We start from the raw sequence: 15,975 nt of genomic DNA, 5'->3' as shown, positions 1-15,975 counted from the left end.
CACCCACCACTCAGTTCTTTTCTTGTAATATTTCTTCTCTGGCCTCTTTTCGGTAATTCCCTTCATTAGTCAGTGTCCTCCAATCTTGGCTCGGTATTTTTAGGCTGATGCCTCCTCTGAAAGCCAATGACCTTGTTTCAAAAAATCAGTTCACATTCTTGACATGCTCTCGGAGTGTGGTTGTCTCGTTTCTGTTTCGAAGTGGTTTTGTAAATTAATGACATTTTTGCTTGGTGCTTGATTGACTTCAATCAATACTGAATCAAATTATGGTTAATAATTTGAGCAATTTTGCGCTATGCGGTTTTGACAATGTCCCGTCCATTGTCGTTATGCTGTTAGCTCCTACCTGCACTACCAAGATAACGCTGACTTTTGTAGTTTTCTGTAATGCTTACTTGGCACCAACAGGGTTGGGTAGGGTTACTTTAACTTGATAACTTTCAATGACTTTTGGATGACTCCAATACCAAATATGCTAATAAAAGACAAAAGAAACTAAATATGAATCAAATGATGACTCACAACACATGGTAAGCTTTCACTCCTGGCTTTGATCTCTTTGATCTCCGGCAAAACGAACATAAAATGCGACAGACACAAAATGAAAATATATCCAAACAGCTTGCCAACATCATTTTTGCCGTTCCGTGTGTTCCAGTACTCCCCAAGCCTGCACAAAATTGAGTCATTTTATTCTGTCCACGTGATTGGCTGGTAACCGGTTCACAGTGTCCCCTGCCCACTGCCTGAAGATATCTGGGATGGGCTCCAGCATCCCTGCGACCCTACTGAGGATAAGTGGTCCGAATAATGGATGGATGGATGGATACTCCTCTCTAGGAATTTACCATCTTGCCTCCTAACCTCTGTGTTGGTACACAAAAACCATACTAAGCTGAACTTAGTGACAATATAGTCGGGGTTGTTAATGTCTCTGGGACGTCTTTCTAATTTTCTTTAGCAGAAACAGCTCACAGGCAGCACAGCGTCGCTGTGGTTAGCGCATGTGCGGCACTGTTCATGTCTTGGGAACCTCCTGCGTGGGTTCAAATCCAGCTCCAGACTTCCTGTGCGGAGTTTGTATGTTCTCCCCGTGCTTGCGTGGGTTTCCTCTGGGCACTCCGGTTTCCTCCCACATTCCAAAAACATGCATTTCAGGTGAATTGGCCGGTCCAAATTGTCCTTAGGTGCGAATGAGCGAGTGAGTTGTCTGTCCCCGTGTGCCCTGCGATTGGCTGGCAACCAGTTCAGGGTGTCCCCTGCCCACTGCCCGCAGATAGCTGGGATGGGCTCCAGCACCCCCGCGACCCTACTGAGGATAAGCGGTGTAGCTAATGAGATAATAATGAGATGAGAAACAGCTCACCTGACACCAGACTTCTTTGGTCTCTTATTTTTAGACCTCATTTGGGATTATTGGTGACTTTATCCCCCCCAAAAATCAATGTATGGGTCTGGACTGTTTTAAGTAGGCCATTAAGTTTGGAACATGAGTTGAGAGGGATGGAGGAGGTGGAGAAAACAAGGTGAGCTAGAGGAGGAAGCGGAGGTGTACAGTCCTGGGATGGTTTGGGTTTATTTTTGTCTCCTAGCTTGATAGCCTCGTTCTAATTAGGTGCAAATGACGTCCTGATTGGCTGCACTTGGTGGTCTCAAAGGACTAGTATCACTCAGTTCTCTTTCTATCACAGTGGCTTGTTCTCCAGGGTCTGGTCCTCAAGATGCTTACTAAGGTTCCTTTGAGCTTCCCTGGCAAGGTCAACATCTGTTCCATAAAATGACGGCTTAACAAAGCTGGGTCAGTCTACATCTGGACATGGTGCAAAGGACTAAAAATTGTCTACCAGGCTGCAGTAGCGTTTTTTATATTTCTCTCTTTGAGTGTGTGTTGCTGATTTAAAACATCTTGTATTTTTCACAAACTTAACTTAGCTTAACTCAGCCAATGCGTTAAAAAAATCAAAAAGTCAAGTCATGTTTATTTGTGACGCCCTTTATCACAAGCAGTGTTCCCTCTAAGCTGCGCGCGTGCGCAATTACGCACTGCTTGGACATTCTCAGCGCACAAGAAAATCTAGCCAGCGCACAAAAATCAGGGCTCTAAATTACTAATTAAGAAGTTCACAACAATATTGTACATTATACAAAATATTATTGCTGAAATAATTATATTAATCTATATTTTCATTCTGTTTTAATCATCACAGTTAATTGGTAATACAAAGCAGTTATCACTTCAAATTTTTCAGTTCATATATTCTTGGTGGTTTGCTGTCCCGCCATAGTTGTAATGCCTTCTCAAAGTCCAATCCATTATCATCCTCCTCATAGTGTAACCAGGAGTATAATTTAGTCCATTTTGGCAGAAAAGTCCTTTTCTTGCTAGTATTTTTTTGTTTATTTTCTTTCGTCGAATCGTTCGCTTCAACACACGTGTTTTCCTTGCCTTCGCGGTCTTCTGAAGAATTTCTCCGCCGTTTTTTCGTGCCGGAATTTTTGCCGTTGTTACCACGCTCTGTGTTATGTTTCGACTTATTACCGACACTGAAGAAATGACCAATTTTTTGTTGATTTGCACCTAATACCAACTGTTTTTTCGGAGGCATACTTCTCTTTCACTCGACAACCGCCTCAACAATGACGTCATCTCGAAGCAATGAGATCTCGTTTGCTGAGTTCGGCGCGAGACCAAAACAACAATGGCGGATCTGCCTGATGAAAAGTTTGGAGTGCTGTAAATCTTTGTTAAAAAAAAAAAGTAATCGGGTAATAATGACAATTTGGTGTCAAAAAAGTTGCGTCCCGGGGACGCACGTTGATTTGACACTATGCGTCCCCAGCAAAAATGATGTGTCTAGGACGCAGGGACGCGGGCAAACCAGAACACTGCAATGCACCGTGTCCCGAAAACGGGCGGAATCCCTGTCGCTAGCGTGAAAAACGATTTGAAATATATTTCAACCTTCAATGAACAACTGACTCAAGACTCACTTACATCAATGTCCTATTTAAGGACACTGATTTGAGCTAGTACCTCAAGTGATCATTTTCTCTTCTCATTAGCTACACCGCTTATCCTCAGTAGGGTCCTGGGGGTGCTGGAGCCCATCCCAGCAATCATTGGGCAGTGGGCAGGGGACACCCCGAACTGGTTGCCGGCCAATCGAAGGGCACACAGGGACAGACAACTCGCTCGCTCATTCACACCTAGGGACAATTGGACCGGCCAATTCACCTGACATGCATGTCTTTGGAATGTGGGAGGAAACCAGAGTGCCCGGAGGAAACCCACGCAAGCACGGGGAGAACATACAAACTCCGCACAGGAAGTCTGGAGCTGGATTTGAACCCACACAGTTCCCAAGACATGAACTGTGCCGCACATGCGCTAACCACTGCGCCGCCGTGCTGCCCTCATTTGCTCTTGTAAATTTTTATTACTCTGTTCCTGTATTTTACTCTTCCCTACTATTTCATATCCCCCTTCATGTGACTAATGACAAGGTCCAGTGCTTATATCCTTATATAGACCGACATGTGCCGTCAGTTCTGGCTAAACCTTGGACGATGGTGCATGTGCACATAACCACTTCCCAGGTCTGTAGGTACTTTGGTGGACTGTAACTCCAAAAATGTCATTTTATTTTGGATATAATAAAGAAACAACATTTTAGACCACAGGTGTCAAACTCACGGCCCGCGGGCCACATGCGAAAGGTAAAAATGCAAGGGTTCCCCTTGCGCTGTGTTCTAAATGCGGTATTTTGAAGTCAATGTCGAAGTAGAACTAAGTTGAGTAAAGTCAATAGAGTTTTTCGAGAACCGGCTTCTTTGGCTCAGCTCACTAAAAGGAACCGGCTGAAACCCTGATAACTTTCAAATTATACTCGGATACTAAAAACCACATTGCCCGAGAAAATGATGTGAACTGACATTGACGGTAAACCCGTGTGTCTTATTTGTGGAGATTATGTGGCCGTCATTGAGGAATTTGATGTAAAACGGCACTACAAGAGAAAACTTCAGAGTAAGCTGAAAAACCTTGAATCCAGAGAAAAGATACAGAAAGTTGAAGAGTTAAAGAAGAATATGAAGATGTTTTTTCAATAAAGCAATTTCCCAAAGTGAAAAGCACAAATTTTATTGATATTTTCCTTTTTTTCATATTTTCATTTTGACAGGAGATATTTTTATGGAGAGCAAGAATTTTTAATTCATTTAATGTTTAAGTTTGTTTATTATGGTATAATATTCCTGACTGTTTTAAATTCATATTTATTTATTTTTTTATTTTTTAAAAAAGGAATTGGGGGGTTTTGGTCACCTAATGACTCCCAACACCTCAGTTGGGTTGAGCGAGGGGGCTGGGAATCCCCTCCTCTAAATCAATCTCCCAAAAAGAGTCAGAAATGACTTTAGCCACCTCCCACTAGGGGGATATGGCTGTGGTATACATATAAATATAAATATATAATAAAAATATATATAGTATTCAATAAATATTCATCCTGTTTGGCCCACGACCAAAGGTGTGGTTTGAGTTATGGCCCTCTGTATAATTGATTTTGACACCCCTGTTTTAAACGATAGTGTATTTGCAAGATATCTATTTTTACAGTTGTTTTCTCAATTAAAGATGGAAATCACTTGCTACCTTACAATCTGATCCAATTAGAAATGACGTGTTTTGCTCAAAAGTGTTTCTTTAGTTCGATTGTTCGATTGGAGTCATAACGGTGGCCAAAACATTCTTGTTCAAAATTGAACAGTACGGATAAACTAGCCATCAGTGGATGGCAGACCTGCAATAAAGAGAAATAAATACTTGTGATTTTACCAGATCTGGACCTTCTAACATTGCCGGTAACGTGGTCCTGATTGTTTTGACTCGTATTGCACTTACTTATTTCTGTGTTATTCCTTTTTATTCTTTCCATTTTGTTATTAAAGTGATTCAAGTTCTTGTTTCTCACCTTTTTCGATAGTTTTTGTGATTCGGATGTAAATTTTATTCCAGTTTTAGGGGCATTTGACATAATGAGGTCTTACTGTCAGGACCAGAACGGAGACAGGACCCACTTGCGTTACGTTTCTCTCAGTTTTATTGGAAGAAAGGAAAGGGTTGCACCCACGATCCAGTGATCGCTGGGCGCGGGAAGCAGGTCGCTCTGAACGCGGAACTGGGTCTTCAGTGGCGAGCGATGGTTGTGTCGGGAACGGACAAACGGTTCGGTAGCCGGGACACGAGAGCAAAAACGTGGTCGGGATCGGAAACGAGTCGTAAGCCAGGAGAGGAGAGTAAACGTGGTCGGGATCAAAAACGGGTCAAAGCCGGGGAACAGACAGGAGCAAAGCATCAGTAATCATGACACTTATAGAGCTCATGAACATTTAATGATTGCAGTTCTTATAACTCGTTTATCAAATTAAATCAATAGAATTCTATTATTTTTTTCGTATCAAAATATTTCACCTGATTTACCTGACGGATTGATCCTGTTTGATTAAACTATGTTTGGCGGCAACTACGTAATCAACAATCAGAATGCGATTTATGTCAATAAAACGGTGTGTGCATTAAAGTGCATGTCAAAATATATATATTGAGATAGTTGAGTCCGCTCAGTTTTTATCTAATCCTCCATTTATTACTTCCCTTAGCAAACCACTCACTTAGAACACAGCATTCAGACAGTCTTAATTTGTTTATTTTATGATTCACCCAAGCCACAGTCTGATATTGGGGTTAATTCTAGTGACAGTGTTCTAGTTTGCCTGCGTCCCTGCGTCCTAGACGCATCATTTTTGCTGGGGACGCATCGTGTCAAATCAACGTGCGTCCCCGGGACGCAACTTTTTCGACACAAAATTGTCATTATTACCCGATTACTTTTTTTTTAACAAAGATTTACCGCACTCCAAACTTTTCGTCAGGCAGATCCGCCATTGTTGTTTTGGTCTCGCGGTTCGAGTTTTCGTCTGCACGCCAATCTCGTTGCTTCGAGATGACGTCATTGTCGAGGGAAGGTGAAGGCTAAGTATGCCTCCGAAAAAACAGTGTTAGGTGAAAGTCAACACAAAATTGGTAATTTTTTCAGTGTCAATAATAAGTCGAAACATAATGCAAAAACTGATAACAACGGCAATAATTCCGGCACGAAAAAACGGCAGAGAAAATCTTCGGAAGATCGCGGAGGCAGGAAAACACGTGTGTTGAAGCGAATGATTCGACGAAAGAAAATAAACAAAATAATACTCCTAAGTAAGATAAGGACTTTTCTGCCAAAATCGACTTAATTTTATTCCTGGTGAAGCTATGAGGAGGATGATAATGGATTGGACCTTTAGAAGGCATTACAACTGTGGTGGGACAGCAAACCACAAAGAACATATGAACTGAAAAATCTGAAGTGATAACTGCTTTGTATTACCAATTAACTGTGATGATTAAAACTGGATGAAAATATAGATTAATATTTCAGCAATATTATTATGTATAATATACCATATTATGAACTGAAAAATCTGAAGTGATAACTGCTTTGTTTTACCAATTAACTGTGATGAATAAAACTAAATGAAAATATAGATTAATATAATTATTCCAGCAATATTATTTTGAATAATGTGCAATATTGTTGTGAACTGAAAAATCTTGAAGTGATAACTGCTTTGTATTACCAATAAACTGTGATGATTAAAACTGAATGAATACATAGATTTGTATTATATATTTGTCGCAGATTAACAATGTCAACCTGGATAATACTAAATTTTGGGGAGCCATAGATCTCTGTCGGGACCCATAGATTTTTTAGCATGCGAGTCCCCGGGACCCATCACTTTTCACAGCCCAAATGAACACTGCTCCTGGGATTCATACAAAAATGATTTCCAGATCAGAGTGACATGGAAGTATGGCTAAATGTGGAGGAAATCATCTGTCCATCTTCTTAAATGAAAATATAGTATATTTTACACACACACATGAACATATGCATACATGTATACACGCCTGCCACTCGTCACACCAAGTTATCGACAGAGAGAGCTCTCTCCTTAAATGGTACAGTTGACATCCCGAGGCTCTTTCTCTTTTCCCGCAGTGGAAATGAAGTCCGGTTCTCAGAATAGCCTTTTAAAGTGGAGGAGAGAGGGGACGGCATGATACAAGCATAGCAAAATAAGGTAAAATAGATGGCAGGCCGAAGCTCGACGGCTTAACTTTAAGAGTGACCACCAACAATGTCAGCAACTGCACATCTTCTGTTGCTTTTTTTCCTTCACTTCGCACTGACAACTTTTTGACTCGTCAATGTAAAAAGTCAAGTCATGTTTATTTGTGACGCCCTTAATCACAAAGAATCTCAAAGGGCTGCACAGATCAAAGACTATAGCAAACTACAGACTATTATGATACCATCCCCTGATATTGTCAACTTAAAATCTAGGTTATTTATATGCAATAGAATAGAAGTGAGTTTTAAGCTTAGATTTAAACATTTCCACTGAGGTTGCAGATCCAATCTCAGGGGGCAGAGCAATGTTCCCTCTTAGCGGCGGGTTTGCGCAATTGCGCACTTTCCAGAGCTTTTCCGGGCACAAGAAAATCGAGCCAAGCTCACAAAAATCAGGGCTCGAAATTGCTAATTAAGAAGCGAATTAAGTCAAAGTTACAGTGCATGAAGGTAAAAATACAAGGGTTCCCCTGAGGCTGTGTTCTAAAGGCGGTATTTTGAAGTCAATGTCGAAGGAGAACGAAGTTGAGTAAAGTCAGTAGAGTTTTTTGAGGAACCGGCTTCTTTGGCTCGGCTCACTAAAAGGAACCGGCTCTTTCGGGTCCTAAACAGCTTTTTGGGTTGTTTTTGCTTCTTTCATCCCTATATGACCAAATATTATGTAAAAATATGCACAAAATGACTTAAAGGAAGGGGGAATAGAACAAAAGAACAAAATACCAAAATGAAAAAGTAGTGAAAAGCTGAGAAAAAAAGAAACAAAAGGAAGACAAAAAAGAAGGAAACATTCTGAAAAAAAGCCAGAAAAAAAAGAAAAGAAAGAAACAAAGGAAAAATGTAAATAGAGAACAAAAAGAAAAAAAGGAACAGCTAGGACAAAATAAACACAATGAGATTTTTTTAAAGGAAGAAAAAGTAGAAAAAAAACAGGGAAAAAGAAGAAAAGGTTTGTGTTGCATTCAAATAATTTCCAATGATATCAAGTCAATCTTATTGCCAACATTGAACTTCCACTAAAAATGTGATTAAATACAGTTGTGTATCGTGCAACCAACTCAATAAGCCCCCACAAATGTGAGTATTATGCGACAAAAGATACCAGGAATAAAATAAATGGAAATATTGTGATAGAATAGTAAAAACAAATGACCTTTGTAGGCCGTAAAACCAAGTCCATGCATGATTTTGTATAATACTATCAGAAGCTTAAAATCACATCTTAAGCTAACAGGGAGCCAATGCAGGTTAGCTAAAATCGTTTGTGATCAAACTTTCTTGTCTTAGTTAAAAGCCTCGCTGCAGCATTTTGTACCGGCTGAAGGCTCTTGATTTTGGACTTCGGGAGACCGGAGAGTAATGCAATAGAGTAATCGAGACGGGAGGTAACAAACGCATGAATTATAATCTTTGCATCCGACTGAGACAGCATAGGGCGAATTTTAGCAATGTTGTGAAGATGGAAAAAAAGCTTACTAGTAATATTATTAACGTGTGTTTGAAAGGACAGATCGGGGTCAAATATGACATCTAAATTTTTAACTGAGTCACTCTGGGTGATATTACATTTGTCAATGTTCACAGCAGTTTTTGAGAATAAGTCACGGCATTTAGATGGACCAATGACTAACATTTCGGTCTTTTCAGAATTAAGGCGCAAGAATGTGAGTGACATCCATTCCTTTTTCTCAGTGAGGCAGGCCTCCAAGTTTCCACAGTTTAGTGTGGCAGATTCCTTCATCGGAAGATATAGTTGAGTGTCATCTGCCTAACATTGAAAACTGATATTATACTTGCGAAATAATATCACCTCATGGAAGCATGTAAATGTCGAAAAGAATGGGGCCAAGCACTGATCCCTGTGGAACACCACAGGTAACACTAAAGGGCTCAGATGTCATTTAACCATTTTTAACACATTGCGTCCTATCTGAGAGGAGGCTGTTTTCTTAGCTTTTATTTTTGTCAGATTAGAACAAAAATCTCAAATGTGTGGATAGTGTTTGTTCACTTGAGTAACAATTTGTTTTTTTTCTGCTTGCAGCCTGAACATCTACAGAAAACATGGCTGAGGGAGTTTTACCAGGTATGTATGTCTTTGACCATGTTATAATCGTCTAAAAGAAAGACATGTTTACATTTAGCAATTAACGAGCAGAAATGAGCTGTCTGTCATGATGACTGATTAATGTCACCTGTGCCCGCTCGTTTGGCGCCAGCCGCTGCTGGCTTCCTGATTGTTTTCCCGTCCTACCTTAGCTCAGTCCTTTCACTCGCCTGTTGTCAGCCCGTCAACGAACCTTTGTTTTTTACTAGGCAAGCATTTTGGCTCTGACTCTCGATTTTTTTTTTTACCCGTTTTCCACCCGTCCGTTCCTGATTTCCCCGTTTGTGTCCGGCTACGACCTGTTTTTGGACCCTGACCACGTTTTGATCTCCCGTCCCGACTTACGACTCGTTTCTTGATCCTGACCACGTTTTGCTCTTCTGTCCCTGCTATCAACCTGTTTTTCCGTCTACGACACTACCATCTTGCGCTCCGGAAGATCCACTTCCGCATTCTGAACACGTTCCAATTCTGCGAGCAGCTTGCTTCCCGCGTCCAGCGAGCACCTGATCGCGGGCGCTGTTTTCCTCTTTATCTCAATGAACTTGTGATTACCGTTACGCATCTGGGTCCTAATTCTGTTCTGGTCGTGACACCGCCCTGAGCTATCCATCAGGTTAAAGCTCACTCTGCTAGGTGTTTAAAGGAAGTGCATGCCACCTTTCTAATAATGGTTTAAATCAAAATATGTTTAACTAATGTTACAGGCTGACCTTTATTGGAGGAAATGCGTGACAGAGGAGCTAATTAAATCGATTCTTATTAATTAATTAATTGAATTATGAGTATTTCTGCCTTTTTGAAAGATGTAAAGGTAACCTTATTTTATTTTTATACTAACTATACTACATGGGGAAAGCAAAATAGGACTGCAATCTGTTAGATATTAAAATCAGCCCCCTATTTTTTAAAAAAGACTTTATTGAGGCTTATTATAAAATTGAACTGTTGACTGAACTGTGTCTGGGTATATAACATTATCAGAAAAGTAAACAGAAGAATTATTTATCCACGCTCAGTTCGACAAAGTAACGCGGATGTGATTCCATTCGCAGTTCAAACATTATACTTGGGCGCCATGAATTTTCTGTGATTATTATTTTGTGTGCTTTTGGATGAAAATACACGATTGGCCTAACCAAGATCAACAAAATTCGGGAAACACATTTTACACAACTTGTGAGAGGTTTAGTGTAAATGTCTGAAGTTTAAAAAAAATAAAGATTGCTCAATCCCCTGGACATGCAAAAAAAAAAATAAAATAAAAAACTCAAACTTCTGCCCAAACTTACCGTATTTTCCGCTCTGTAAGGCGCACCGGGTTATAGGGCGCACCCCGAAAAAATAGTTTTTGGTCCTATATCTTCCATACATAAGACGCACCGGATTATAAGGCGCTACAATGGGAACGTGGACAAAACAGTCAGATAGTTCAGTCCAACTTATTACCCCCTTAACATTCCCAAAGCTTGCAAATACGTGTCGAGAACACGTGCGGATGCGGTGTCCGTACGATGTCACTCAAATGCATCGTTCCATCATTCGGAAGGTTAAAGTCTTGGGATTCAAGAAATGTCAACCATTCCTTAGTTTTTATTTTCTTTTTCGCTCGCAACTTTACTGTGCATATGACAATAAACACTTGGAATTGAGTTTAATTTAAAAATAGACACTCCATTCCATCCATTATCTGCACCTGCATCACAGAAACATCGAGTTCAGTCTGAAACAAAATACAGGGATAATAAATAGCCAGAGTAGCTCACCGAAGTCGTTGTGTTCATAATAATGTGCAGCCAATGTTCTCTTATACCCGTGAGTGTAGTAAATCCAGGAGAATAAAATATTTACAAATACAGAATAGTAAAAAAATGCTTTCTGTATGCCGTCAACCATGTGCTTACACATTTATCTTTTTCGGCCAATTACAGGCTTTGTTTTGCCGTTAAGCCTATGCCAGCCTGTAAATGATAAAAAGGATCCGCCCCCTTGACCTCCGAATAACTTTAGCCAATAGTGATCGATTCAAATGATGATTGACACATTGGTTAGCCAATGAAACGCCGGTAAATAAATCCCAGCATCCACCGCGGACTACTTGGCGTTCGGGGGAAAATCGAGTCGGCGGCTGCAAGTTAGTTGGAAGACTTTGCGACTTAATGTTGATCCATAAATAAGGCGCACTGTATTATAAGGTGCATGGTCAGCTTTTGAAAAAAAGAAAGGCTTTTAGGTGCGCCATATAGTGCGGAAAATACGGTACTTAAAAGATTAAGCAGTTTCCATTTTATGTATAAAAATAATGCTAAACGTAAACCTCTGTGAGTCGCTATATATAGCTGTTATCCCAACCTATTTCAACAAGTTTGAACCTCAAAAAAATTGTGAAGCAGACACCAGCTCCTGTTTGGTTTGGAGATGACTCACCTTGAACACACAAGTCTCGATTGACGTCACCTTATTTTGCCTTAAGTGTCTACAAGAATAGCATTTCTAACGTATCCAAATATTGCCGCAGGGAAATAATTTGGCTTTACTATATTGACTTTCTGACTAGCTCTGTTAGCTCTAAGCTAATCTTAAACACCGTCTTTCACATTCTGCAGCAGAGTCAAATTTCATTTTCAACCACATACGTTAACTCATCGCAAAACCTAAAATGTCTACTTTATGGCTCTGAAGAGTTGCCTGGTGTCCGGTAACTTTTTGTCACGAGTTTCAGACACTGCCATTGGATCCTATTATTCAGACTAATGCCCCCAATAAGCAGGTCGGCGCCTTGCATTGCTGCATGGCCGCTATTGGTGTGTGAGCGTGTGTGTCTGAATGGGTAAGCGTGAAGCCCATTGTAAAGCGCTTTGGGAGGTCTTCATTGACTTGAAAAGCGCTATATGAATGCAGACCATTCACCATTTACTCACGATGATTCTGAGTGCGACGTTAGTGCTTTAACTCGTTTAGATAGATGGATAGATAGATACTTTATTCATCCCCGTAGGGAAATTCACACTTCCAGCAGTCTACCCCGTTGTTCATTAACATGATGCCCTAGGGGTGCTTGTAGCGGAGTGGATGACGTCACACGCTAGTCCAAAAGTTTGACATCCTTGCGGCAGATGGAAATCTTTTCTTTGTGAAAATCCAGGGATACACCACCTCGTGTTTGCAAGTCCGCCTCCTCCCTGATTCCCCCCGGCTTTCGTGTCTCTGTATAGCGGCGTTGAAGCCGGAATAGCTCCTGGTGGCTACACGTTAGCGTCCGGAATGCTAAACGTGAGCCACGTTTCCGCAAATCACAGCAACTGCGCTCCCTGTGCGCTTCGATGTTTTCCACCAGCACTCGATGATCTTATTTGGTCGTGAGTTCGCTTTTACCATGATTACGGATGGTACCGAAGACTTATAACGCCGCTAGCCGCGTAGCTAGCTCTGGCTCTCCCAAACTTTGGCTGAGCAACAACACTTGGGGAAATATAATTCATCTAATTAACTGTATCAAGTAATAATACAGCCTTAAATATATTGCTGGATTAAAAATATTTCAAATTTATTTTCCAATCTCAAACAAATACTAAAATCCCTGAGACAACTCTGCACCAAGTTACCCCTAGCTCAGGAGGTAGAGCGCTCGTCTTGGGATCAAGGGATCCCAGTTCGAATCCCGGCTCGTCCGTGTTACATGTCGAAGTGTCCTTGGGTAAGACACTGAACCCCTAATACTCCCAATAAGCAGTTTAGCGCCTTACATGGCTGCAATGCCGCTATTGGGAAATGTGGAGCACGTTGTAAAGCGGTTTGGGAAGTCATTGACTTGAAAAGCGCTATAGAAATGCAGATCATTTCATTTCATTTCACTTCGTTACTATTTGTTTATTTTAAAATATGATGCAGACAGATTTTTCCTAAGCTAGACATGGTTTATGACAGCAACATCAAATGATGGTTCTCTGGACCAAGATGTGTATAGAACACTATATGCGACAAGGTCCCTTTAATCTACTGTGAGCCTAAGCTAGTCGAGTCAAACCATCAAACTCTTCTGGGACATAGATAGATAGATAGATACTTTATTCATCCCCAGAGGGAAATTCACAATTCCAGCAGCATCCCTGAGCTGAGAACAATACAATAATAAAGCAAAAAGAATACAATACACAAATAGCGTGTTGATACCCAATGTATCTAGATAGTGCTACACAGAATACACACTACAATAAAAATACGGTAATATGCAATGTGGGTGGTGTGGTTTAATGTGGGCCTTTACTCCGCTGGGTGGAGTTAAAGAGCCTCATGGCATGAGGAAGAAAAGATCAGTCTGTCCGTGGAACAAGACTGTGACAGCAATCTGTCGCTGAAACTGCTCTTCTCTCTGGAGATAATGCTGTGTAGTGGATGTGATGAATTGTCCATGATTGACCGCAGCTTTTCCAGTGCCCGTCTCTCAGCTACTGTTGTCAGGCTGTCCAGCCCTGTGCCCACAACAGAGCTCGCTTTCCTCACCAGTTTATTAAGACGAGAACCATCCTTCTTTTTGACGCTGCCTCCCCAACACGCTGCCGCATAGAAGAGGGCGCTTGCCACAACAGTCTCATAGAATATTTTCAGGAGCTTTTTGCAGATGTTGAAGAAGGCCAGCCTTCTGAGGAAGTAAAGTCGGCTTTGACCTTTCCTACATAGAGCTTCTGTGTTGGCAGTCCAGTCCAATTTATTGTCCAGGTATTTGTAGGTCTGGACAAATTCTACACATTCTCCTTTAATGGTTACAGGAACCGGGTGAGTTCTAGTTCTCCTGAAGTCCACCACCATCTCCCTGGTCTTGGTGGTGTTCAGGGACAGGAGGTTTGCATCGCTCCATCGGACAAAGTCCTTAATCAATTTCCTGTACTCCTCCTCCTGCCCACTTCTGATACTTCCCACGATTGCGGTGTCATCAGCAAACTTCTGCACGTGGCAGGACTCAGAGTTGTACTAAAAGTCCGACGTATACAGGGTGAATAGGAACGGGGAGAGCACGGTCCCCTGCGAAGATCCTGTGCTGCTAACCACAGTGTCCCCCCCTGTTTCACATACTGGGGTCTGCCTGTCAGGTAGTGGATGGAGCCAAAAAATCCAAAAGAGAATGCCAGCTTATTGTCCCGTCTTTAGGTGCATTTTGTCTTTTGTATGATTGTTAATTAATTGTTGTTTTAATAGATATTTCATTTTTGATTTAAAAAAACAATATTGCCATTTTCATATTTAATAATAGCATGTGTTGATGTTGCAGCCCTTGAGACTCCTTGTGATTAAGGGCTATACAAATAAACATGACTTGACTTGACTCGACTTGACTTGGATCTAAAATTCTCATCTCATCTCATCAGCTGCACCGCTTATCCTCAGTAGGGTCGCGGGGGTGCTGGAGCCCATCCAGCAATCATCGGGCAGGGGACACCCTGAACTGGTTGCCAGCCAATTGCAGGACACACAGGGACAGACAACTCGCTCGCTCATTCACACCTAGGGACAATTTGGACCGGCCAATCCACCTGAAATGCATGTCTTTGGAATGTGGGAGGAAACCGGAGTGCCCGGGGGAAACACGGGAGAACATACAAACTCCGCACAGGAAGTCCGGTAGCTGGATTTGAACCCACACAAGAGGTTCCCGAGACCTTATAACTGTGCCGCACACGCGCTAACCACTGCGCCGCCGTGCTGCCCGGATCTAAAATTATCAGGTCATAATTCATTTGTACATACATTGCCTTAATGCGGACGTTGATCCGACCAATATGGCTGCTAGCTAGGTACAATAGCTAGCAGGCTGCTACAGCGTGCTTATGTATCTTGTGTTCTGTACATAACTGTGGTCAGGACCATATGGAGGGCCAACCTCCTTATACATCTATAATCTCCGGCTCCCCCTTTTAGGAGCACATCCTCACTGAATAACAAATCAATGAGCAGGAAAGATCCAAGACATCACTACAACATGTCTGATATTTGAAATAAACCAATCCATGTCAAGATCCTAAATTTCCTTTATTTAAAGCCAAGCTACTACATACCTGTCAACCTGTACATTTTTGCCATACAAAGTACGTTTATTATGCATTTTAAGACGTGTACGACGTACAAGAAAATCTGTATGGAAAAACGAAAATTTGTCAATGATGGGTACCATCCGGTATACATCGACGATCACGGAACGGCAAATCAATCAAGTCAAACGAGTTCGCCGCGGTAGCCTCTATCTCGGTATCGGGGTTTTTTTTTCGTTGCAAACGAAGCGAGCGGTTTGATGCTACTGTGCGCATGCGTCTGCCGCCTCGGATTTCATGTGGTAGTTATGTAGTGAAAGGAAGTCCGTCTCTTTTTAGAGAACCGGCTTTTTCGGCTCAACTCATTCAAGAGAGCCGGCTCTCCAACGGCTCACTTGCTTTGATGCATTCTATTATGAATTATGATGTTGTATAAAGCAGTTAAGAAAAAAAGGAAGTATAAATGGAGAAAATGAAAAAAGACGGGTTTGTGGTTATCCTTTTAATCAGTATATTATCAACAATAATTTAATGCAGGAAATGAATTCATAAATTGAATAAGAAAATTCTACTTAATTCTATTTGCATGTATTTTTTCCTTCTA

General features: G+C 41.3%; 1 protein-coding gene across 2 annotated transcripts in view; it reads left to right on the top strand.

The window, feature by feature from the left end:
- Nucleotides 1-15,975, top strand: part of inpp5a (inositol polyphosphate-5-phosphatase A) — a 288,035-nt gene that overhangs the window by 28,580 nt on the left and 243,480 nt on the right. For both annotated transcript variants that reach the window (XM_088351848.1, XM_088351849.1), the window contains exon 2: nt 9,283-9,324. In XM_088351848.1, coding sequence (XP_088207974.1) covers nt 9,283-9,324 — 42 coding nt within the window. The remainder of the gene's footprint in view (nt 1-9,282; nt 9,325-15,975) is intronic.

This window comes from Urocampus carinirostris, chromosome 13, assembly GCF_059441175.1.
Source record: "Urocampus carinirostris isolate Australia breed hairy pipefish chromosome 13, RoL_Ucar_1.0, whole genome shotgun sequence".
In the NCBI taxonomy this organism is placed as follows: Eukaryota; Metazoa; Chordata; class Actinopteri; order Syngnathiformes; family Syngnathidae; genus Urocampus; species Urocampus carinirostris.
This window is presented reverse-complemented; position numbering and strand designations above follow the sequence as displayed.